Source organism: Anolis carolinensis, chromosome 1 (assembly GCF_035594765.1).
Source record: "Anolis carolinensis isolate JA03-04 chromosome 1, rAnoCar3.1.pri, whole genome shotgun sequence".
NCBI lineage: Eukaryota > Metazoa > Chordata > Lepidosauria > Squamata > Dactyloidae > Anolis > Anolis carolinensis.
The window spans coordinates 229,030,319-229,054,547 of NC_085841.1; the positions used below are offsets into that span (position 1 = coordinate 229,030,319).

Below are 24,229 nucleotides of genomic sequence, written 5' to 3' on the forward strand. Positions count from 1 at the left end.
CAAATCCTGCTTTTTAACAAAAGAAAGGAAACATTCCTACTATAAATCTAATTGCTCCAATCAGAGTAGATCTGCCAGATCAACAGAACTTGGTAACTTAGTACTTTTGTAATTGCTATTGACTCAAAGTTGATATTCTAACATTAGATTCAGAACTGTGTACCCAGGAATTGTTATGACATATAGTCATCCTACATGCCAACTCTGAACTAAGCCTTGCTGGGAATACAATCAGACTTACTTCCAGGTAAGTGTTTACAAAATATCATTGTGACTTATTATAGCTGTGCATTCTAGCTGTAAACATATTGAAAGATGTTATCATCTTGAGCCCTTATAATCAAGATTCTTTCCATTTATAATAGGAAATATAAATCATAGATAAAAGATAATCTTGCCACCTTAAAGTTAACAAAAAGGTACACTATCACTGGTTTTCTGTACAAAGGGAATGCCTCACACACAAGGTTAAAATAAATAAACAGTTGTTATGTTATAGTCATTGCTGCTGAATGTAAAACCAAGATGTGATATGATAAAAGACATAGTAAATAGAAAAAAGTTACTCCATGGGATTTTTAATACATATCTGAGGACATTTTCTAAAATGTTTACCAATAAAGATTGACAATTGTAATTATTTTGTTCTTTTCTCCTTCCCCATCCCTACCAGTTGTCATTTATTCAAGTTTTGATCTGGCTGATAATGTTCAGAGCACAAAGGCAAGGACAGAAATCATACTTTGGTTCATTCTCTATAAAAATATAGTTTGGTACAATTGATATTTTCAAGCTTTCCCTACAATGTTTAAAAATGTGCAATCACGGTACAAGATTCCAGTCACAAGGAAATGAGAACAGTCTCAATTTATGTCAGTTTTGCACTCCAAAGAGCAGGCATTTTGATGTAAGAATCATACATGGCCAACTGACAGTGTAGAAATGAACATTCAAGTAGTTTGCTCATATAAGGATTGATGATCTGTTCAATTTGGGGCATTTTAAATGGACTTTTCATGCAGTGTTGGCTAATGCTTATTGTTGAATAATATTAACAGAAGCAACAAAACTCTGGAACAAATGAGAAACGAGAAGACAAAAACAAAATCTAAAGTGAGCATTCAAGAGCTTTCTCCTCTCTGGGAACAATAAAGAGAAAGTGGACACAATACTATATCAAGCAAAACTGATTTAAGAATGAAATAACAGTTCTTTATAAGTTTTCATGTCCTTTCTCACACTTCTGAGTGTTCACAATAAATCTCCAGATGTCGCGTATCCCAGTCATTGCATTACATGAAGGTAAGAAGCTCTGTGCACACACTTCTTACAGGGACAAAAAGACCCCATTTAAGAATTACCCTTCATATTAGTTTGTTGTATTGGGCAAACTGCGGGATTTGCATGAAGACCGAAGGTGAAGGCAAGTATGCATTAAGAGATGACTGATCAAGTAGCTTGGTTTCTTCCACAGTACTTTAAAGCAGCAGTGAGAACAGAGAGTGAACATCTAAAACAGGACTTCTGGGACCAGGAAGAAGTGCTATCTGACTAGAGCTTGCATGGTGAAATAAGAGCTTTGACTTTTTTTATTTTTAAGTTGAATGACTTTACTGACTTGGTGGCTTGGGATGGATTTGGCAATTCAGTTTCATACAGAGATGTAGGACTCGGTTCATCCCTGGTGTAATTCCATCAAACTCAAAGTGATGAAATCCTTTGCATACATTTGATGACAAGTTCACAGAAATGTTTTAAATAGGCTTCAGTGGAGCTACATTGGGGAAGAATTTGATCCTTTCTGGGATTTTTCTCCTCCAATTTTAAATGTCTTATAGTTGTATTCTTAATTTGAGGCTGTGCTTTAGAAATAACTGTGTCATATGTATATGAACCTTAAAATTAGGACATTTTCATAGAACAGGAGAGAACACAGAACACCTAACAAAAGAGCAAGAAATAAAAGCTAGCCGCAGCAACTCTTCAATACTGCTTCACACTATTTTGCATACAAAAGTAAATTTAAAGATAAAATAATTTAAAGGACATAAATATCCACTATGGTTAGAAATGCCTAAAAAATAAATGACCCAAATACAGCTGCAGCACTACTTTAGAGTGATGTATAATACACAAGGATTTAGGTGAGTTTAGGTGGATAGTGGATGTTCATGTGAGAAAATTATAGTATATTAGGGCTTATAAATTCCCATTAAAATGGTGTAAGTAGTAGTAGTGGCAGGAGCAGGTTACATCAGCTGCCTGCTTCTGTATTGAGAAGGCACAAGTGCTCAACCTCAATGGATGGGGTCTCCCTCAGCATGGATTCAAACGTACAGTATTTTTTATGTTAGAATCTGTATTGAATTGAATCTGTAGATTGTGAGCCCATGGGTATGGTGGACCAATTTTATTTTAGAGCAATTTGAAGAGGATATGTTAAATTGGGAAGATTGGTTTGTATGTTCTATTGCATTTGAGAACACGGGAATTGTTTTTGGCTGATTGCCCTCTCCTGCAACATTAAAAAAACCTGAGTACAGATAACTTTGATGGAGGGCTTCAGGAATCTCAAAAGAGGGGTCCTGAAGGTCATGCGTAGACCACAGAATGCATTTTTCCCACCCCTCCTCTACATGATGGCCATGGATCATGTCACCGCCTACTGAGTCTCTTCAGTAGCATTAAGCTTATGTGAACATTTAAACTGCAATTTTCAAAAATGCCAGATTTGATTAGGTGTTTTCAAATATGAAGCATATGAAGTTTTACACATTTCTGAAATGTCCCCAATTGATCTGAATCAGAACAAAGTTCATTTCATGGATCCAAAACCATGCTTGCTCAAGTTAAGATGCTTTAAATGATATTTATTTAATTGCATCATTGAAATACATTTCAATGATACCTTTAATAAATGTGTGTAGGTGGTAGCACTATAGGACTTGCAACCTTGTCACACAGCTGCCGGCAGGGCTCCACTTTTTGGGGGGGAGGGGGACGTGAGGAATCCGGCACCCCATATCTTGCATCGCCTGGCTCCAGCTAAGGGCGATCATACAAGTGGCAGCGTAGATCATGAGTGGAGTATGTGGCTTCTCCCATTGAGTCTAATGGCAACACTGGAAGTCTCCCATGTTGCTGCGGGGGTGGCACATGCCAATTCTGCTCTCCTTCACCTACGGAGCCACACTGGCATCATCTTATGGGAGCCGGCCATCTTATGGGTGACAGGGCTAAATTTGCACATGCCGCTGAATTTAGCCCCATGTGAAGAGTCATTAAAGGCCCTTACAGTCAATAGGAAAATCTCCATAACTATATCCATGACATAGATTTTAAGTTAGCATATGTAGTTTTGTTCTACATCAAAGATGCTCCTTGTTAGCTCAGTGATTATGTACAGCTATCAGAGTCTTGCTGTAGTATAATTTATGCTACAGAAAGATGGAATGCATGAACCTCATGAATAGCCTTTAGGATTGCTTTAACTTAACACCTGATGCTGACTTCTGCATCTACTGGAGAATGTTAGACTTACTAAAAATCAATAAAATCATTAAACAAAAGCTCAGATGTGACACTGGATATATGCTCTTCTTCTCTCCAATGATACCATTCTGAATTGCCTTTGTTTTGGCTATTCTTTCTTTATTTTTTAAAAACTTTCATTTATTTTTCCCCCCATGTCTTTTTAGACTTTTTAATGCCTTCTCTCTATTTTCCTTATATCTGATACTGAAATGCCATTTAAATATTTTAAAACAATCCTCCGGCTCAGTATTTTTGCAATGTCATATCCTAATTTTCTGCTTCTTTTGTCTTTCCCCTCCTGCTTCACCATTCTGTTGTCTTTATGATATGACTGTTCCTCTCTTCTCTTCCAACCCATTTTCTGGCCGTTTGCTGTATCTCCCTACATGTCGCTTCATCTCGTCTGCAAAACGCCACTCATCATTCTGTGCCACTAATGTACCACAGCTTCTAAAATCCATTGTATTGTCATTTCAGACAGATAAGCACTAAACAAAACATTACAGGGCAAAGGAATCACTTACCCTGATTGACAAAAAATCGTAACTTCTGTATCGTTGCCAGATTGCCGCTGACTCTGTATATTCCATCAACATCCAGACCTGAAAAAGAAAAACATACTTCATATTGGCTTCTGTGACTACTGTACTTAAGATGTCTGTCAAGAGAAAATACAAATGTCCTAACAAATGCAGAGAAATATGTACTTCAGTAAATTTCTTGGTAATAATTAACTAGATAGATTGGAGTCACATGATATCCCCTTTCTATTTTTATTTGAAGGGAGGGGCGAGAGTAATTGTTTCTGAAATAGTAATTAGTTGAAAGTTTTGGAATAGATAGCACCTATCTTTTTGAACACCAAGGGAAAGGTCTTTGCTTGTGACCATGTGCAGAAATTGATGCTTGAATAACAAAGCTAAGGAAACTCTGTGAAAATGCCATCAAATCTAGGATTTCAAGAATGTATTCAAGAAATTACATGGCAAACTCAAAGGACAATGTCATATGGCCAGAGCAGCAAATGGCACTTTCTACCCACCCAAGTCTATGATAGACATTAAATAATATGTTCAAATTGTCTTGTCCTTGATGAGAAAGAGTATCTCAACATGTCAAGAAAACTCTTTTCAAAAAAGGGGTTTGATCTTTTTTTTGTATTTTACTCTTTTATTTCAAAAATTATGAAAAGGTTTTTTCATACTGTTTTTATTAAAAAAATGAATACTGCATAAAATCTTATTTTGTTCAGAAAATCATAAAAAATCAGAAAATGCAAAACAGCTTCCACAATTTTGTCCAGAAGTGTAGTTTTTAAAAAGTTCCCAAATGACACAGTGCAATAAATATTCAAAGTACATAGCATCTAAAACAAGTCAAATTAATCTTGCAGGTAAGGCAGAACATCCCACATGCATCAACCACCTTCCCTGGTAGTAAAATCACAATTAAACATACAATAATTCCAAATTTTTTAAAAAACTAACAACTTGTTCCCTTTCATGACATTCAAAATCTGCTGCCTGTGGCAATCATTAATAATAATAATAATAATAATAATAATAATAATAATAATAATAACAACAACAACAACAACAACATCCTGTACTGGGTTTTATGAATTAGTCTCCTGTTTTAATATTGTATGCTTTATGTCGATTTTATTGACTGTTTTACTGATAATTGAGGTTTTATTGGTATAATTGTTTTATTGTTGTATCATTGATATTTGATTGTTTTATCGGGCTAGGCCCCATGTAAGCCGCCCCGAGTCCCTTCGGGGAGATAATAAAAATAAAGTTGTTATTATTATTATTATTATTATTATTATTATCTAGACTTGGAAGAGACAACAATTGCCATCCAGCCCAATGCCCTGCTGTGCAGGGAAAGCATACCCAAAGCACTCCCATTAGATGGCCATCCAGCCTCAATTCCAGAGAAGTTGACCACACTCCATTGTAACATAATCCACTGCCAAACAGCTGTTACAGTTAGGAAGATCTTCACAATGTTTAGGTGAAATCTCTTTCCCTGCCATTTGAATCTATTACTCTGTCTTCAGAGTACAATCTTAATTTTGACATCCTATCAAATATTTAAACATAGCTATCATGTCCCCTCCCAGTCTTCTTTTCTCCAAGCTAAACACAACCAGCTCTCTCAGCCATTCCTCATAGTATTTGGTTTGATCATGTTGGTTGCCCTTCTCTGGATATCTAACTTGTCCAGAATTGGACACAGTGTTATTCCAGGTGAGGTCAGACCAACGCAGAAAAGAGTGGGACTATTGACCTCATCATATGGGACTAGATTCGGCAGCAAATGCCAATTTATCCCTGGTCACCCATGGAGCCAGCTGGCTGCCATCAAATGACATTGTGCCGGCTCTGTGGGTGCAGAGGGGTGGAACCGGTTTGCCGCTGCCACCCTGGAAACACAGGAGGCTTTCTGTGTTGCCCAATCTATGGGGGAAGCCATGCACTCCACACTTCCCCATCTGATCACCCTCCCAGTGAGGCAGGTGATGTGAGGTGTAGGGTGCTGGGTTACCCACATCTTGTGGTGAAGCAAGCCGCCACTTCCTTCTGCTTCCAGCTGTCTGATGAGGTGACTGGACTTTCCTTGATCTCAACACGATACCCCTCGAAGCTTAGAATCACATTGGCTTTTTAGTTGCTACATCACACTGTTGATTCATGTTCAGCTTGTGGTCTACTAAGACTCCTAGATTCCTTTCACATGTCCTGTTTTTAAGCCAGGTTCACCCGTCCTATATCTGTGCATGTTGCACCCCAGCGGGAGTTCACCTTGCCCTCAACAACAATCAGGAAACCAAAAGTAACAGTAAAACAGTTTATTGATTTTTTTAAAAAAAAAACAAAGAAGGGAAAATCACAATAGAAAATAGGAAAAACAAAATCCAAGAGGTAATGAGGAAAAATAGCCAAACAAGCAATAAGCCAGACCAAACTGGCAGTAGGAAAACTATCCAAAGGTAATAATCCAAACAGTTCAAAGCTTTCATGAAACAAGATACAGAAATCTCAAAATCCAACATAAGAGTAAATCCAGAGAAACAAGGACCAACACATGAACATGAATCCAAAAACCAGACTATAAAAATTTCTTATACTATGCATCCAAACTCTCCAGATCTTAAACTAGAACATGAACTGGAAACAAGACTTGAGATCCACACTGGTTCAGTGACGTTGCCTGATCTGACTCTAATGAAAACACCCTTTTAATTTAAGGACCACATGACATGAAATCATGCTGTTGGCATCTGCTTTGACACTTCAAGGTATTTTCATGAATTTAGGTTGACCTCTGGAGTTTTGCTCCCTCCTCCCTAGAATTGAGCTTCAACCTCCTACTATCAATAAGAGGTGTGTTATCAGGGGAAACTTCCCTCTCATGAGAAACTTCACTCTATTGCAGTTCCTTATCTTGCATTGCTAAGAAACAATTAGGGCAAAAGATCATCTCCCTATTGTTTGGCTCAGAAGCTGATTCCCACTCCGGCCCCTTTTCACAGGCAGAATCCTGTTCTAAAATCCCCATTTTCCTCACTGGAAAACCCATCAGTCCTCATAACTATCTGCTAATCATCAGCATCTTCAGCCACTGGCTGAACTACAACAGTGCATTTCATTTTTGTGCTGCCTAAGTATAGTAAAGGTAAAGGTTTCCCCTTACGTTAAGTCCAGTCATGTCTGACTCTGAGGGGTTGGTGCTCATCTCCATTTCTAAGCCGAAGAGCCGGCATTGACCATAGACACCTCCAAGGTCATGTGGCCGGCATGACTGCATGGAGCACCGTTACCTTCCCGCTGGAGCGGTACCTATTGATCTACTCACATTGGCATGTTTTCGAAATGCTAGGTTGGCAGGAGCTGGAGCTAACAGTGGCCGCTCACGCTGCTCCCGGGGTTTGAACCTGGGACCTTTCGGTCTCCAGCTCAGTGCTTTAACACACTTCACCACCGGGGCTCCATGCCTTACATTTCTCCCTGTTAAATTCATGTTGCTCGTTTTGGCCAAGCTCTCTCATCTATTAGTCTTAACCATCATCAGAGCTTATCAGTCAATTTTTAAAGCCTAGTTAAGGAGGGAACCTCTTTAACTCAACCATTGTTTAGCTCATATCATGCTAAAATAACTTAATTTGAGTTAAGGCATGAGAGAGCCATTTGCTGTGGAAAGGGCTGAAAATATAGACCATGCTAAGCAGAGCAAATAGTTTCAGCAGTACATATGTAGGCAAAATCTGCACACTCTTCAATAATTGTAACCAAAAAATTAATTAATGATTGTTCCTGCATGGTGTGTGTGTGTGTGTGTATGTGTGTATGTGTGTTGGACTGGATGGCACTTGTGGTTTCTTCCAACTTTATGATTCTATTATTCCAACTAATTTGACTAGATATATTGTATGTGGCTATCTGGCCTCTATTTCAAATGTACCAGGATATTTGATGGATAACAGAGATTCAAAATTAAACTCAGCTATTCTTTCAAAAGGTTGGCATTGTTAATCATTTGAATGTGGAAAACCATAGTAATCTGAATGATATAATACTTTGACGCCCAATATTGAAGACATGGATGAAGGTAGTCCCAGTTAGCATTTCATTTTTGCATTACACAATGTGGCAAGCTGGGGAAAAAGTTTAGAATGCCTACACCAGTTACAGTGTACACATGGCACATGCTTTCTGATTTAAATTGTTTGAAAGTCAAGCCAAACCAAACCAATATAAATTGGTGGATTTGGACATCCTTTTTATGACCACATTATCCCAGCTGGATTAGAAATTACTTATTTTGGAAATAGGTTTAGGCCCTGTGTGTGAGAGAAAGTGAGGGAACAAGAAAGAGAGTGTGCATATTTTTTTAAGCGATGTTCTGTCTTTAACATTATTCTGCTCTAAGCTTCTGAACAGTTTTCAAAGAAAACAACTTCAACTTCTAAGAGCACCTTTATCAAGAATGAAAACATCCCTGTTCAACTGTCAGTGTTTCTTCATGGCAGGCTTCAAATATTTAGAGAGGGAAAGGAGATAAAACAAAAAGTATTTCAAAGGTTTTTTTTTTTAAAAAAAAATTAGGGATGGCTTTAACTTTTAGTAGTAAAAAAACATTCTGAAACAAGACTCATTCACTGCAATAAAAATCTGACTCCTAGTTAGTATATGCTGACAATCTAATGTTTCAAAAGGATGTTTACCATTGAGACATATCGTTGGTTTCCCCCAAGGTATATTAGCGGCCCTCTCTCTTTTTTTAGTTGAAGGATCTTAAGACACAGGGTAGACATAGGACCAGAAGTCATAATCCAAATTGTGTTCAAAATCTCAGTCAAGAAAAAATGCAGCTGTTGTAACTCATTCCCACCATAAATCGTACACACTTTCTGGCTTATATCTTGGATAGTTTATATATAATTTGAGCCATATATAGCAATGTCCTTTGCTGAGTTAGAGCCATGTTTTTTCAAATTGTTTCTACCTAGGCAAACCTTTTCCATTCAGTCTATCTGCCGAGAGACTTGTACAGAATTCAAGAATTTCATCCAACTTCTTCACCTTGGCAAGCGTGGCACCAGCCTCTGGCAAATGTGACCAGTAGCCAGCAAGCTACATCTGCATGTCATTTTCCTGGCAATTGTGTGGTGATCCCTGCACACTCACCAGTTCCAAGGATGGTCAGAAGCATGGCAGCTGTTTGACTGAGATGAGTAAAAAGAGACCTCAACATTAATTGCTCCAGAGCAGGAAATGTGGGCAGCAATGGCACCTAACCAAGTTCCTTCAGGCACCTCTTTTGCGAAAGGCCAGGAGGAAGGTTTTGGATGCTGCTCTACTAGGACTACCTTCAAGCCAGGGAACTCTAGCCAACATGCTTTACATGCAACAGAGTGCTTCTTATGAGAGAAAGTGTGAAGTCTTAACATCCTTTAACACAACGTCCAGAAAAGATCTAGACCCCCAAACCTCTATATGTCTTTCACTAATAATTTTCAAGAAGAGTGCACCATGAGAATAAGATTCAATTTTATGGGCTAAGTCAAAACGGAGGTGGGGGGATTGCCTTTGGCAGGCCTACCCAGTCAATTTTAACTTTTGAATTTTAACCTGAATTTTATCAGTAAATTTTAAGCTGCATTTTACCTGTGTGTATTTGATATATATTTTGATAGTGCTTTGTTCTATCTAGCTGCTTTAATTATGTTGGACTCCTCCTCAAGCCACAAGGAGAGCTGGGTAATAAATTAATTATTGATATATATTTTCAGGGCAATCCTTGATCTCTAACATAGTTCAGCAACAATTGGTTTGTGCAAGAAATCCTGCAGATAGACAGTGCCTGAAAGAGGGTATAAGATTGTGGACAGACTTTAAGACTTACATCAATTGTTATATCCAACTACAGTTGATCCATTGAAACAATGGAATTCATGTAAGTGCTAATGTACCAAGTTCCCATTGATTCAGTGACGCCCCTTCTGCACTGTCATATAATTCAGATTATCTATATTATCTTCTTTGAACTGGATTATATGAGTCTCCACTGTCACATAATCCAGTTCAAAGCAGATAATTTAGACTTTATATGGCAGTGTCTACTTTAGTTGGGACTACCAATTGAATTTAGTCTTCAGTCTTCATATTCCCTTTTAAATACTGCCATTCTGAATCTTGTTGCTTGCATATTATTATTATTATTATTATTATTAATAATAATAATAATAATAATAATAATAATATACATGTAATATTATTAATAATATTACAATATATAGATATAGTACAATATGGTAATTTATTGCCAGTATTGTGCTATGCTAATAATATAATATTGTATGTAATTTTAATTTGTAAGCTGCTCTGAGTCCCCTTTTGGGGTGAGAAGGGCGGGATATAAATGTATTAAATAAATAATAAATAAATAAGAAATAATAATATTTAGATCCTTAGTTTACAGATAAGTTATATAATATTCAGGAGATTCCATCCGAACATTAGGAAGAACTTCCTAACTGTGAGAGCTGTTCAGCAGTGGAACTCTCTGCTCTGGAGGTGCTGTTGGGGGTGCTTTGAATGTGATTTCCTTGCTTCTTCTCAGGGGGTTGGACTGGATGGCCCACGAGGTCTCTTTTAACTCTGTGATTCTATTCTTTGATCCACACCCCTGATTGATGGCCGAATCTTTGCTTAGCTAGCTATCTACATAGAAGAGATAGGGCAGCAGGACAGAAAATAGAATTTAAACTTTACACTTCTCATCAGCATGTAGACTTGCAGTTAAATAAACAAATCAGTGCTGCCTCGATCTTAATCATACTTTTGCCATGTAGCTCTACTTATGCCAACTGAAGAGTTTTCAATTAAATCAGAGACACTGCTAGCAACAATGATGTCAGCAAGACCTCCATGGAAGCCTTATCGTGACAAGTTATGAAACATATACTTTGACAATTATTATTGCTATTTTAACAAGTGCTATAAAGGGTTTAGAAAATGCCATGGATGTCTTGCCATTCTTGAGGTGTCTCTGGTGTAAATGAGCAGTTGTTCTCAATAAATTTGTATTTTGTTCCTTTTATTGTCAAGACGTTTTTTGTTTTGTTTTGTTCTACAGCCAAACAAAATGACCTCATTGTTTCCCACTCTATTTTCTTTTAAACATTAGCTGGGATGATTGAGATTCAGGAATGTGGGAAAATGGATTCCCAAGCCATGTCTATCCCTTCTAATTCTGAGCTGTAATTTTTGGCTTGGCTTGAATCACAGTCATCACATTTCAGTATGAATCTCACTGTAAAGTGATCTTTCTTAAACATTTCTTTCACTCATCATGGGATCAGAAACAAAGCAATTCTATTCTTTCAACAAAACCCTTAAAATGTCTTTGCTGTTTTGAACAAAGAAAGAGGAAGGAAAAAACCTTACATTTTCTTTAAAATGTATTGGATCTCTTTTTAAGAAAGCAGTGTGACTGCTCTGTTTGTAAACCTTGTCTCTGTAGCTTCTGACCTATGTATGTCAGAAGCTACAGCTATTTTAATCTGTTTTGTTTAAACTTGGAGTCCATAGCCGAAACATTAGCTAATTCCAATTATTATTTTACTGAAGAGAAGTTCAATTGTACATATAAGAGAGAAATCATACACTTAAAACCCCTTTTGCTTTTAGATATGAATATATTACATGTATGTATTTATCATATACATACTTTAGTTTACTTGTTAAATGCAAAGGTTTTTCAATGAAGGAGATACATTAATTTCTATTAGGCCATTCCATTGTGTTGTTTTAACAGGAACCACGGTTTCAACTTAAGATAGCATTTTAATTTTACTTGATAGAATACAATGAAATAACAAAGGCTAAGGCTTCAGCCTTTTTTTAGCTGGCCATTAACTAAAATTCAGCTAAAAATATCAATTAGTTGGCATCAGGCCTCTTCTTAATTTTCTGTCCTCCTTAGTGGGTCTAGCATTGCATCTGGAAGCAAGCAAATATATTTCTTCAGGATATAGAAATATGAAGTCACTTTCTATTAACATAACAAAACTGGCCATATGCTTTAAGTCTTTCAAACCACAACTGTACACTCATCTGCTTTACAAAGGTTTGCCCAGTCACATCTCTCTGATAAATGCACACATTGTGATCATTATAACATATAGTGAGCAAAACTGAAAAAAACCCAAAAATGCCAAATAAAGGGAAAAAAGAATCGCTTTATCCCACTCTTTCCATTGCCTGTGGTAATACATGGCTGCCAACAATGGAGATTGGTGGCTCCACTTCTGGTGGGATGGTCAATCCCCTCTGGGTGCTAATCTCAAGCTCAAAAGACCTATCTGAGGACCCTTGTACACAGCCACAAAATGTGATTGGAACTGGCATAAAAATGCTGGTTCCAAGCTGCATTGTTGCTACACTAAGGTGCCCTAAGCTGGCTCCACATGGTTTGGCGCAACTGGGCATTGACACCATTTTAAACCCCCCCCTGCACCCCCCCCCCAAATGACACAAAAGCATGACTTTCTGCTGCTGCAAGGTCTATATTTCCTGATTCTTGTATCATTAGAAGTGATGGATCTCTGGAGGAGGGGAGGGCACTCCCTAATGATGCAAGAATTGGAAATAGGGACCATGCAGCAACAATAAGCCATGTTTTTATGTCAGTTTTGGGGGGAATGAGGTACAGGGGGGCTGAAAGGCACAGTCATCCCACCTCTCCAGACTGCCCGGACCCAGGGAGTGTGGGAGTGCTGTGGGGATGCCATCTGGGATCACGCATGGTGATACAAGATTATAGTCTCCATTGCCAGAGCACTTGCAAAGGTCTGTATTTTCTAGGAAGATTTTGATCTTTCCTGATATTTTTTAAACCTGGGATCAAGTTGGATTAAAAAACTTAAAAGGTAAAGGTAAAGGTTTCCCCTGATGTTAAGTCCAGTCATGTCTGACTCTGGGGGTTGGTGCTCATCTCCACTTCTAAGCCGAAGAGCCGGCGTTGTCCGTACAAACCTCCAAGATCATGTGGTCGGCATGATTGCATGGAGCACCATTACCTTCCTGCTGGAGCGGTACCTATTGATCTAATCACATTTGCATGTTTTTGAACTGCTAGGTTGGCAGGAGCTGGGGCTAACAGCGGGCGCTTATTCTGCTCCTGGGATTTGAACCTGGGACCTTTTGGTCTGCAAGTTCAGAAGCTCAGTGCTTTAACACACTTCACCACCACCAAAAGACTTACCTGAGTTAAAATGCATTAGCCTGGTTGAGTCAATTGGATGCCCCAGATTAATGCGAGTGCTACATTGGAATAAATGACATATAGATGGTGTATCCAACAAAAAAGTAAGTTTAGTGTCATGGATAACTCCTTTAAAATTCAGTCTAAAACACCTGACTGATTTGGAAACCCCCTATCATCACTGGTTATTAGCTTTTGACCATAGTTTGGTCCTACAACTTAAATTGTGTTTTGGAGAGAAATGTTGTCATTAATTCTTCTGCTGTTTGAAGCTATGGGGATAGACTGAAACATTGGCAAAATAGTTACAAGATATTAATATTTGTTTTAGAATTATACATTTATGGGTCTGCTTTACCCTGTGGGCATCTTTCCCAGGTCTTCAAACCATCTCCCTTGAGGAGGAGACTTCTCTTTGACCTTCGGGTTGATGACCCTTAGGTTTTTCTGTCACCCTGAACTTATTCCACCTGGAAAAGGAAGCTTTGTGCTCTACCTGAACCTGTGATAAGGCTAGCTCCCTGAGAGCTCTCAAAAAGCTGTGCCAACCACATGGGTATAGGGATCTGCCACCATGTGACCATGTGATACATCTTGCACTGCCAATATTTGCCATTTCAAAAATGTAAATAAGTTTATTCAGAATTCCTCAATGACAAATTTAGTACTTGGTGGTTAAACCACAGGAAAACAAGAAATCCTAGCGGTGGACAGGCTATAGGGATATAAATCAGCTTTAACAGTGGCAGTCAAAACTCCCAAGATGTAAAGTTGGCAGGGCTACTCTGAGGTTACTGTGAGTGAAGAGATAAAAATCTAGCCTTAAATGCATTTCTTTTTTAAAGCAATTGGCTGTTGTAGATCATTGGGAGGGAGGGAGGGAATGATTAACCAGCACTGCCTCCACATGCAACTTTCTGAATGGTATTGACTTGGTGGCCTCAGTTCAGAATGGATTACAAGAATATAATGCTGAAGTTTCAACATCATGTACCATTTCTTAAATAATTAAATCATTGAGATTTTTCCTCGGAAAAGTAAACTTCTGACCACACACAACTGGATGCACCTCAAAAACTAATGAGATATAACCACCAGCTGGGGATATGATGTAGAGCAGCTGGGAGGAGTTTAATATATCTTGACAGGGAAAGGATTCTTCTGTTATGCCTCTTTCCCTCTGAATCCACACACAGCTCAGCAGTAAGCACAGCTGACTGATGTTTATTGCAATAAGCAAGAGAAGAAACGTCTTCTCTCCTTTCTTCTGTCACAGATTAATGGCCTGAAAGAATTTTTTTTTTGAAGGGGGGATTATATTTGTTATGGAGGAATATTCTCCATGCATGTTACACTCTAATCCAGTGGCTGTTAACCTTTTGGGTGTCATAGACCTCCTTGAGAATCTTCTGAAAGGAAGGGACCTCCTCAGAAAAATGCACTTAAAAACAATCTTGAAAGTAATAGGAATGAAAGCAATTTTTTAAAAAAACTATTCTGGTTCATGGGCCCCCTGAAGTACATCCACAAACCCATTAAGAACCATTTACTTCTCTCTTGTTTCTTATTACCACCAGCGAGTTGGCTAGGTCTGCAAGATGTTTCTGAGTGCTGCATTTTACTAAATTTTGAAAATACACATAGCTTAAAATCTCTTTATGAGTAGACAACTGAAAGAAAAGGCAAAGTATTTCAGCAAAAATAAACTCTTGTAGATTCTTGTTTGTTGGAATAAGAAACTGTTTTTGAAAGCCTTCTCACTTCTTCCGATGTCTGTCACATTATTTGAAACAACAAGAGGACTACATTTTCATAGATAAAGATCAAGGAAGAGAGCTGCCCTTAGCTTATTCCAGTTTGGTCCTAGGCACAGTTATTTGGAATTAAGCTATATCAATATTATAGAAACCTATTCCCAAACATATTACTTCTGCATCTTGAATGAATTTGAGCTCTTATCCCCCCCTCTTCCTAACTTGTGTTCTTCTTAGGGCAGTGGTGGTGAACCTCCTGGCATGCGACCCATTGCCCTCAGTACTTGCCTGCCCCTTTGCTTGCTTGTTGCCTGCCCGCTGCTTGCCCACTCCCCCTTGATCACTCGCTACTCAATCTAAAAGTTAGCCATTATTGGCCTAGAGTCATGCAGATGAAAATTTCAGCTTGTTACATCTTATCAGAACTATTGTTAATACATAATCCAGATGTAGCCATAAAACAAAATTTACTTGTCCTATTAAATAATTTTCCCAATCCTATGGTAGCTGGAATTCGCAGAATCATCATGAAGTTTATTATTGATATGAAAGTCATTGGATAACTGTCTAAGTGTGATGGTACCTTTCTTTATGTTTGACCATGCTATTCCAATCTTTTGATTTCTCTTACTTTGCTCTTTTGCCCTTAAGGTCACTCCCTAGATATGGTACTCAAGAATGAAAGTGATCTCTATACTGGACAAAACATTCCTGGAACTTTTCTCATGTTCCCAGCTCTCTAAAGCCTATTTAAATCTTCATTCTAAAGCTGACTATCCTAACTAACTTCATTTCATCCAGCTCCTATTTGACTTTAACAGGTCACTCTGTAGGTCAGTGATGGCCAACCTATGACACGCGTGTCAGGTTTTTTGGTGAATTTTGACACACCAAGCGCAAAAGGTTGCCCATCATTGCTGCAGGTTTTATTCTTTTCCTGTTGCCTCTTTCTTCACAGAATCCTATGAGCTTTGATTGGCTGGTTCTGATCTGGTTTGCCCAACTAATTCTCTTCACAATAATGTTCTGAATTATGACTTTGATTATGAAAATAAATAGAAAAGTGACTTGGGAGTGAGATAGAAAGTCTAGATTTTCTGTTGGTTTATAACATCAATGAATACCAAATGAATACATAAAGCAACCTCTGCGTCCACAGGGGATTTGTTCCTGAACTTACCATGAAAACTGAAATAGTGGATAGTAGTGAATCTTACTGAAATGAATAACTTTATCTACAGTTATCATAGTCATGGTGGAAGATCCAGAAAACTCCTAGAAAGGTATCTTTTAGAATTTTACTAAGTCCCCCAACATCTAGTACAGTAACTTTCAGTGGAAGCATACCATAAAATCACATGGAAGTCCTTGAAAATGTCTAAGAGGAGATATTTTGTCAGATGCAAATATACTGGTTCCATGGATAAGGGGATCATACTGTATATATAATCGGAGATAGAACTCCTCTGCCTTACAAACACATTACCTCAAATCTGATGCTCATGCACTACTCTTAAACCTCTTGCAGTTTTCAAGCATTCACCCTAGCATGGATATGGAAAAAAAGGAACTGGGTATTTAAAAAATCAGTTGCAATAGCTTCGGAAGGAGAACAGATGGTCTGCCCCCTACCTCCTACATGGAATTCCCAAAGAAATCTTGCTACCACTTTAGAGATGTAATTCATTACTAATTTTCTTCCCAAATAAAGCAGTAATTTTAGCCATTTTCTTCTTGCTGTGATAAAGACTTCAAAAATAGATTTTCCTCCACAGGAAACTGCTTTTTCTATGCAGAAAATATTTCTGTGTGGAAATGTTATTTTTCTTATCCTGGTAGCGATCCTGTTTTGCCTTTGCTCAACTGAGCACCATGTAAATGTTTTTGGTTTGATTTGCCCTCTTTCAAATGTCAGCCCTTAAGTTGGAACCTTGAGGAAGGTTGCATTAGGGAGAAATAGGTATTTCTATTTTGATGTGGTTTTAATACTTGTGGCTGAAATTATTTTTTGCATTCTTTTCAATATGCCATTTTAATTTTTTATGACTGATTTAATTATTTTTGTCGAAGTATTTTAAAATGCTGTTCTTTTAATTTGTATTGTTAGCTGCCTTGGGCTCACTGAGGATAGACAGGAAATGAATGGTTTGAAATAAATGAATAAATAACCTGGATGGGTGACCGAGTACTGCCCATGTTTGCCTAACATAATCTGAAGAGGAGAAAAGGGAAAGAGAGGGCGAGGGGAAGCAAATCTACCAGGGGTGCAAAAATGTATATACATTTTAAGATATGTTATCTGTGTATTATTTTTGAAGTTGAATTGAGCTATGGTACGTAGCAATGTGCAGTGTGACATTCACTTAAAATATGGCATTAATCAAATGAATGCTAGTGCCACCAAGAGAGGAACATGATAGTCAAAGAAAGTGGCAGGAGCATTTTGAAGTGGTATTTCAAATTTGATAATGCGGTGTATACATTTTTGTCACTCTTTCTATATAAGTTGCAGGGAACTGAATCATGACAATCTGTTAATGTGAAACTTTTGCAACAAAGTCCTGAAACAGCAAAATTTTTTGGACATTTCTTACCCATGAGAACAAAACAATCAAAGAGCTACAGACCTGGTTTCTAATAATTCCTTTTATGACTTCTGCCCTTCATTTTCAAGGGATCCTTTGCATAAATATAAGTTTCAGCTGTGAAATGCATCATTTACTTTATTTTTAGTTAGAGCATCCTCCCCCAATTCCCTAACTTGTAAATTTTCTATGGGATTTAGTAGATACGTTGATAAATGATTTGTGTCTGTTTCTGAATATTGGATATTTACTCTAAATGGCTACCAACAGTCTGATTTTAACTGTGCAAAAAAAAAAAAAAAAGTAAATGTCTTCCTTCTGCAATGCCAGCAAAAGCAATGGAGTGCTCCCAGGTATGAATTTAGGCTTGTCACAGCAAATGTTACTGTGGGTGAACAGTCAGAAACCACTTGTTTTTATTGGCAAAGCTTAGCATACTAATGCTTTCTTTTACTAGCATGGGATGCTTTTCCCTGGAACGAATTAGTCAATGAGGCAGGTATCAGGTAACTATGACAAGGATGGCAACTGGCTTTAAGGCTTTCCATTATTATAGGGTTGTTAACCTTTTTTTAAAAAAAAGAGGTAGCTCAGATTCTACCCTTCATAAATTCCAAATTATATCTTGGGAAAGTGTTGTGTTTTCCCCCTTTCCCCTTTTCTCTTTCCTCTCTAATTTGTTCATTATGCTCTTTTAAAAAAATGTTTCATCTTGATGCTTCTTGATTAGGAAAAAAAGTTGACGCAGAGTGTGGCTTTTTCACAGACACTGAGGCCCCAGAGAAAATACCCGTCTGAGCCAATTGTAACTTGGACCTTGCACAAAACTATTAGCTGGCTTTTGCTCTGAGAAAGGTGGCTATAGTGGGATTAAATGAGTCAGAAGACAGAACTCCTGGCAAAGGCAATGCCAAGACATTTGCAGAGCATTCGTTTGCTCCTTATTTCTACTCAGAGTTGCATGCAACTTTGTATATCAAACTTCTTAAGCAAAATTGATCAGAATGTCCTTTGGCCTATTCTTTATTTGCTATTCGATCAGAATAAAGTCAATCGCACATAAGAAATGGATTTTAGTACCATCACCTAAAATTCTCTTTCCACCCTGTGATCCCTGAAAATAGGCTTTTAAAAACTGAATGATCTCCAAAACAGTTTAACTCATCACTCCCTAAAATATATGCATTTTCTAGCATTTATTTTTTGTCTTCTTTTTACGTGCATATATATATATATATATATATATATATATATATATATATACTTCAAGGATCTCGGCAGAAGTTAAACAGTACAAATTGCACATTTTTCATGGAAGTATTAGCTTTTTAGTGCATGCCTGGATCCAAGTATAATAGATTATCCCAAAGTGGGAAAGAATGTAGGCTACAAAATTAGCAGAACTAAGAGCTCAGATCATCTAGCAGAGCAACACGATCTCCACACTTTCAGGATAGTACTGTTGAAGGTAACTGGAAACACTATATAAAGCCGGAGGCATGGGAAAAGGAACAAATGTTCAGCACAGTGCTGCTAAAAGCAACAGAAAAAGATATAAATGTAATAAGTAGACTTTTAAATCACTCAAACTTGTACAGATTTTTAATTTATAAAGATAAATTGTGTTTATGATGGACCAATGTGGAAATAGATGGTGCAAAAAAAGCATGAAAGAATAAGCCATGCCGTTTACCATATCGTTCTTTAGAACATTATTCTACTTAAGACATTGGCTGTCTATATTTTAAACAAACATTTCAGTCCCACTCTTCAGGTTAATTTTCCTTTTTATGAAGTACAACTGAAGCATCTTTTGCAGAGTTAGCTGTAAACACTGAACAATAGATTAGTGTAAATAACTAAAGCACCCAAACTTTTACTGTTACTACATTTTTTGGGATCCCAACATTGAGCTAAGGGGACCCCATTTGGGGTAAGGACCCACAGTTTAAGAAGTAGTGGTATAGACAATCCTTCAGCATAATTTGTTGTAGTTGAATCTGCTGGCAATATTACAAACGGTAGTAGAAGTACTAGTAGGAGGAAAAGGGGTAATCAAGCAGGTGCCAGATGAAGAACAGCAAAGGAAACGGATCCGGAAGGTACTTATGGTACCTTCTGAGGAAGACACATTTGAAGGGTTTTCAAGTGATGAGGAGTCAATGATTGAAGGAGACGGGATGGATGTGAATAGAGGAACTAAGAGGGTTACTCAGGAGCAGGAATCAGATGAGGAACGAGAGAGGAAGAAGCTCCGGGATATACTTACTGCTCCCAAAGAGGAGTAAGTTTTTGGGTTTCTCTGGGGATGATGGGTCTGAGAGTGATGAAAATGTAGAGGGCACATCAGACTGGACTAGGGTACAAGAAATAAGGGATATGTGTGCAGAGCCAACTTCTAGTGATACGTTTGTAGGGTTTTCGGGATAGGAGGATTGGCAAACAGCTGATACACCAGTCTTGATAGGAGATGGAGGAGCTGGAGGGATGATAACCGGGATACACGTGTGATGATAGGAACAGCTGTGGGAGATGATGATGGGGTGGAGGCCAGCTCATCTTCAGCTCATCTCCTGCCTGCGCCTGGGTTGTGGCGCAGGTGGGAGAGCAAGCCAGCTGCAATTAACTGCAATGAATCACTCTGACCAGGAGGTCATGAGTTCGAGGCCTGCTCGGAGCCTATGTTTGTTTGTCTTTGTTCTATGTTAAAAGGCATTGAATGTTTGCCTATATGTGTAATGTGATCCGCCCTGAGTCCCCTTCGGGGTGAGAAGGGCAGAATATAAATGCTGTAAATAAATAATAAGTTAAAAGTAGGGTCTGAAATGGGGATCCTTTGCAGAAGGCAAAGTGATGTTTTGGCGTAGGTTTCTCCCTGCCTGTTTTTTCCTGTTGGGCTTTGGGTCCTGGCTCTACAGCTTGGCGTTCCTGGTTCCTGTGATTCTTGGATTTGGACTGGACTATCCTATGCTTTTCTCCCTTCCTGGACCTTTGGACTGGCGACTTCGGCTCTGTTTGATGACCTTCGGTAACGACGTTTGGATTGGCTTTTCGTGGATGCAGCTTTCTCCCTTCCTGGCTTTGGTTTGACTTGACTTCGGCTCCGGTTACCCACTTCGGAAAACTACCTTTGGATTGGCTATCGTGAGTGCGGCTTTCCCCTGTTCCTGGCTCCTGGTTTGACTCGACTGCGGCTTGTGTAAACACCTTGAAGACGACGTTAGTTTGGACCTTCTGTTCTGCTGTTTTTTGAACTTTGACTGGTTTTGTTTACTTTCTGTGTGCAGCGCTGTCTTCCAGGAAGCCTGTTACAGCGCTGTTTGCTGCCAATTCCATTGACTGCGTTTTAATCCGGATTATCCATCCATTTAATTCGGATTATTTTCCGTTCTCCTTTTTGAGCCCAGTTTGGGCTAAAACTTTGAGTTTTGGTCAGAGACACTGCAGTTAAGTGTCTCTGAGCCTGTTTTTTAGTTGCAATAAATCTTTTGCTAAGACTGAGTATTGTGTGTGTGGCTCTTTAAGGTGCCTGTGTTCCGACATAATTGCTTCTTATAACTTTTATTTTATTATAAGAACACTTACAGGTTATTATGGAGCTTTCAGAGTATTTTTAATATGTGAATAGCAAGCGTGAGCCAAATCTGGGATAATCCAGTGAGTGTATGTCAAAAACAGCAACCACTCTCTTGCTGGCCAAGAGCAACTCCCTGGCAGAGCCTTGCTGGTGATATTGCTTCTACTGAGATCACGTTGGGGCATCCAGCTATGTATTCAATGAGGTTTGTCAACCAATGCGCTGTTGTCCCAGGAACGATAAGGGGAGCAGAACAGCTCTGAGGCACTTTCTTGCTGTTACATGTGGTGCTCTCGTGTGGTGAGACTGGGCAAACTGTACAAACTATTCTGGACTCCACCTAGATTTATTCAGCTGGTGGAAAAGCGCCTTGATTGTGAAAGGCACAGGGTGATGATTTAGTATAATTTGTCAATGGCAAGTTTGTATTTGTTTTCCAAGTCTGAATAAATTTGTACTTTTCCTGTATTCTTTCTTCCTTTCCTTTCCTTTCCTTTCCTTTCCTTTCTTTCTTTCTCTAATAAATTTTCAATTCTTTTTGAAAACTTTAAGGTGGGATAAAGCTTTGCAAATGGAAATATGGCATTTTTTCTCAGGTTTGTTTACAAGCCTCATGCTACTTCAAAAAAAAAAAAAGAAAGAAAGAAAAGAAAGAAAAGAAAAGAAAAAGGCAGGCTTGCCTTCATTCACATGCCACACCTTTTCCCTTACATGTTTGAATCAAACTCTTGAGAAGATCACAATCAGCAATGCATTTCCCCACCAAAAGGGAGCAATGATGGAATTATTTACAATGAATCTACCCTTCAATGCCAGAAATGATCAGGTGACATAGTTGACCAATTCACATATTTATTTTGTAGTTATGCTAGTGTTACAGAACACAGACTCCATGGCCATGTAATGGCCATGTAAACAATAATTGTTTGATGACTATATCCATTTTTACTGGGTAGTTTATTTTATTTTGTGAAGTTATACTGAGTAATATTAATAGCCTTTTTATTAAAAAAACAACTCTCCAAATCTTCAGTCTCTCTAGAGAGGAAAAGGGCTGAAATTTCATAGCTTTTTCTACATTGTTCAATAACATGAGCAAAATTACTTGTAGAAAAAAAAATGACTGATCTATGTGATATTAGTTTGGAGAACAGAGGCCCTGATTTTTCTTTTCTTTTTATTAAAGAAACATATTGGACTACCAACACAGGAGATAACAAAAGGAAATGCTTAAGGTACCATAATAATTTCAGTCTCTTTTCTCAGGTCACTGTAATCTACCCAAAGATAACTAATTGCACAAAGTAAACATTCTTCCTCAACCACAAAAGGAATCCATTACACAAACATATAATTCACAGTCATTTTTAGTGGGCTGTAAACAGTTTGGAATGAGCATAAAATGGGACAAAAATCAAAGTGAGCATTTTTAAATGAAAAAGTGTTTGCTGCAAAAGGTCAGTCCCTTTGCTTGGCAAACTATGCAGAAAAGCCTGGGAAAATGTTGAACACACAAGCAGTAACAGGATTTTAAAGCCAACAACCTCCCTGTTTCTTTAAACAGACATCGGAACCTATAACTGGATGCTGTCAAACAAATGACAGCAAAAAAGAGGGGGGAAAGAAAAGAAGAAGAAAAGAACAGCTGCTGAGAAGTAAAGTTGAGAGATAAAAGTTTTGAAAGCTGGGGACCTTCTCAGAAGTGGACTAAAGGTCTTTCTTAAATCTTTATACAATGTTATGGATCTCAGGATGACTTTTTGGCAGAGAATCAAGTATGTAATGTTGTATATAATTCCTGCAATAGCATCTTGTGCTTGAGAAAGAAAATCAAGAGTGTAGCAATGTCCTATGTCTAATAACTCTTTCATGCTTGCAAACATTGACAGCAAGGATTTGGGAAAACAAGGCAAAACTGAGTATCATTGCTTTCAGTAGGGGGGGTCCTAAGATAAATAGAATGGACCAATTCCTTCATACCACATTAAATCAGGTCTATCAAGCAAGTAACCAATTAACATAGGGTTTTATAAAAAAGGTATGGACAGAATTATCCTGAATGTACTTTTTCAGAATTGCCATCAAGTCAACTTAACTGACAGAATTGGCATTGTTACATTACAAAAATGTTAATATATTCAACCTCAATAGGCAGGCAGCATGCTGAGAAACTGCTTAGATTTGTAGAAGCAAGCTTGGGCACAGTCAAACCAGATAGAGACCTAATTCCTATTCTTCAATTCCAACAAGAAGAGATCCATTGGATCAACTGTTGAATGCAGAATCAACACAAAAGTAAATCCCATTATTTAATAGGTCTAATGTAGTTAAAACACATAGCAGGAGTTAAGCAAGTAAGTAGAGCACTTGTTTAAAAGAAGGGCTGACACCTATGTTGAAAAAGGCTATTTGTCATTGCAAGTGACTGTCTTCAGCTATGTATTCAGTGATTATGATGCCAACAATGATATTGCATTGAACTATATTGTAGGATCTCAAGGTGGCATACAACAAAAATCAATTTAACAGTTTAAAACAATGTAAAATGTGAAGTATAAGAAGAGACTGAACAGATTTTATTAAAATATAGCACATTAAAACAGATTAAACAGTTTAAACAGTGTAAAACCATATCCTTATACAAGTTGAGTGAAAACTTCAGAACACAATGGCTTTAATAAAAGGCCATGTTTTAAATAGGTGTTGGAATAACACTAATGCTGGCTACCAAGAAGAGGCCATTTGGCTGGTCTTAAAGTGGGAGAGAGAGAAGAGTATCTCCAGTAGACCTTAGTCTTGAGGCAGCATATGTAGAGAGAAGGAATACTGCAGGTATCAGGGGCCCAAGCTATTTAGGGATTTGAGTATCCTCAATAATTTTTTGAATTCATAATGGAAATATGTTGTTAGCCAGTGGAATTCCCCAAAGACCAATATGATATGTTTCCTATAATCTCACTGCTACATTTGGATTTAGTAAACTTTGCTTCGCAGATTGTTCA

The 24,229-nt window shown here is 38.0% G+C and overlaps 1 protein-coding gene across 3 annotated transcripts in view; it reads right to left on the reverse strand.

Annotated features, from left to right (window-relative positions):
• The window catches only part of arhgap15 (Rho GTPase activating protein 15), a 505,752-nt gene that overhangs the window by 167,802 nt on the left and 313,721 nt on the right, over positions 1-24,229 (reverse strand). For all 3 annotated transcript variants that reach the window (XM_008112886.3, XM_008112893.3, XM_008112901.2), the window contains exon 11: positions 4,059-4,136. In XM_008112886.3, the coding sequence (XP_008111093.2) occupies positions 4,059-4,136 (78 nt within the window). The remainder of the gene's footprint in view (positions 1-4,058; positions 4,137-24,229) is intronic.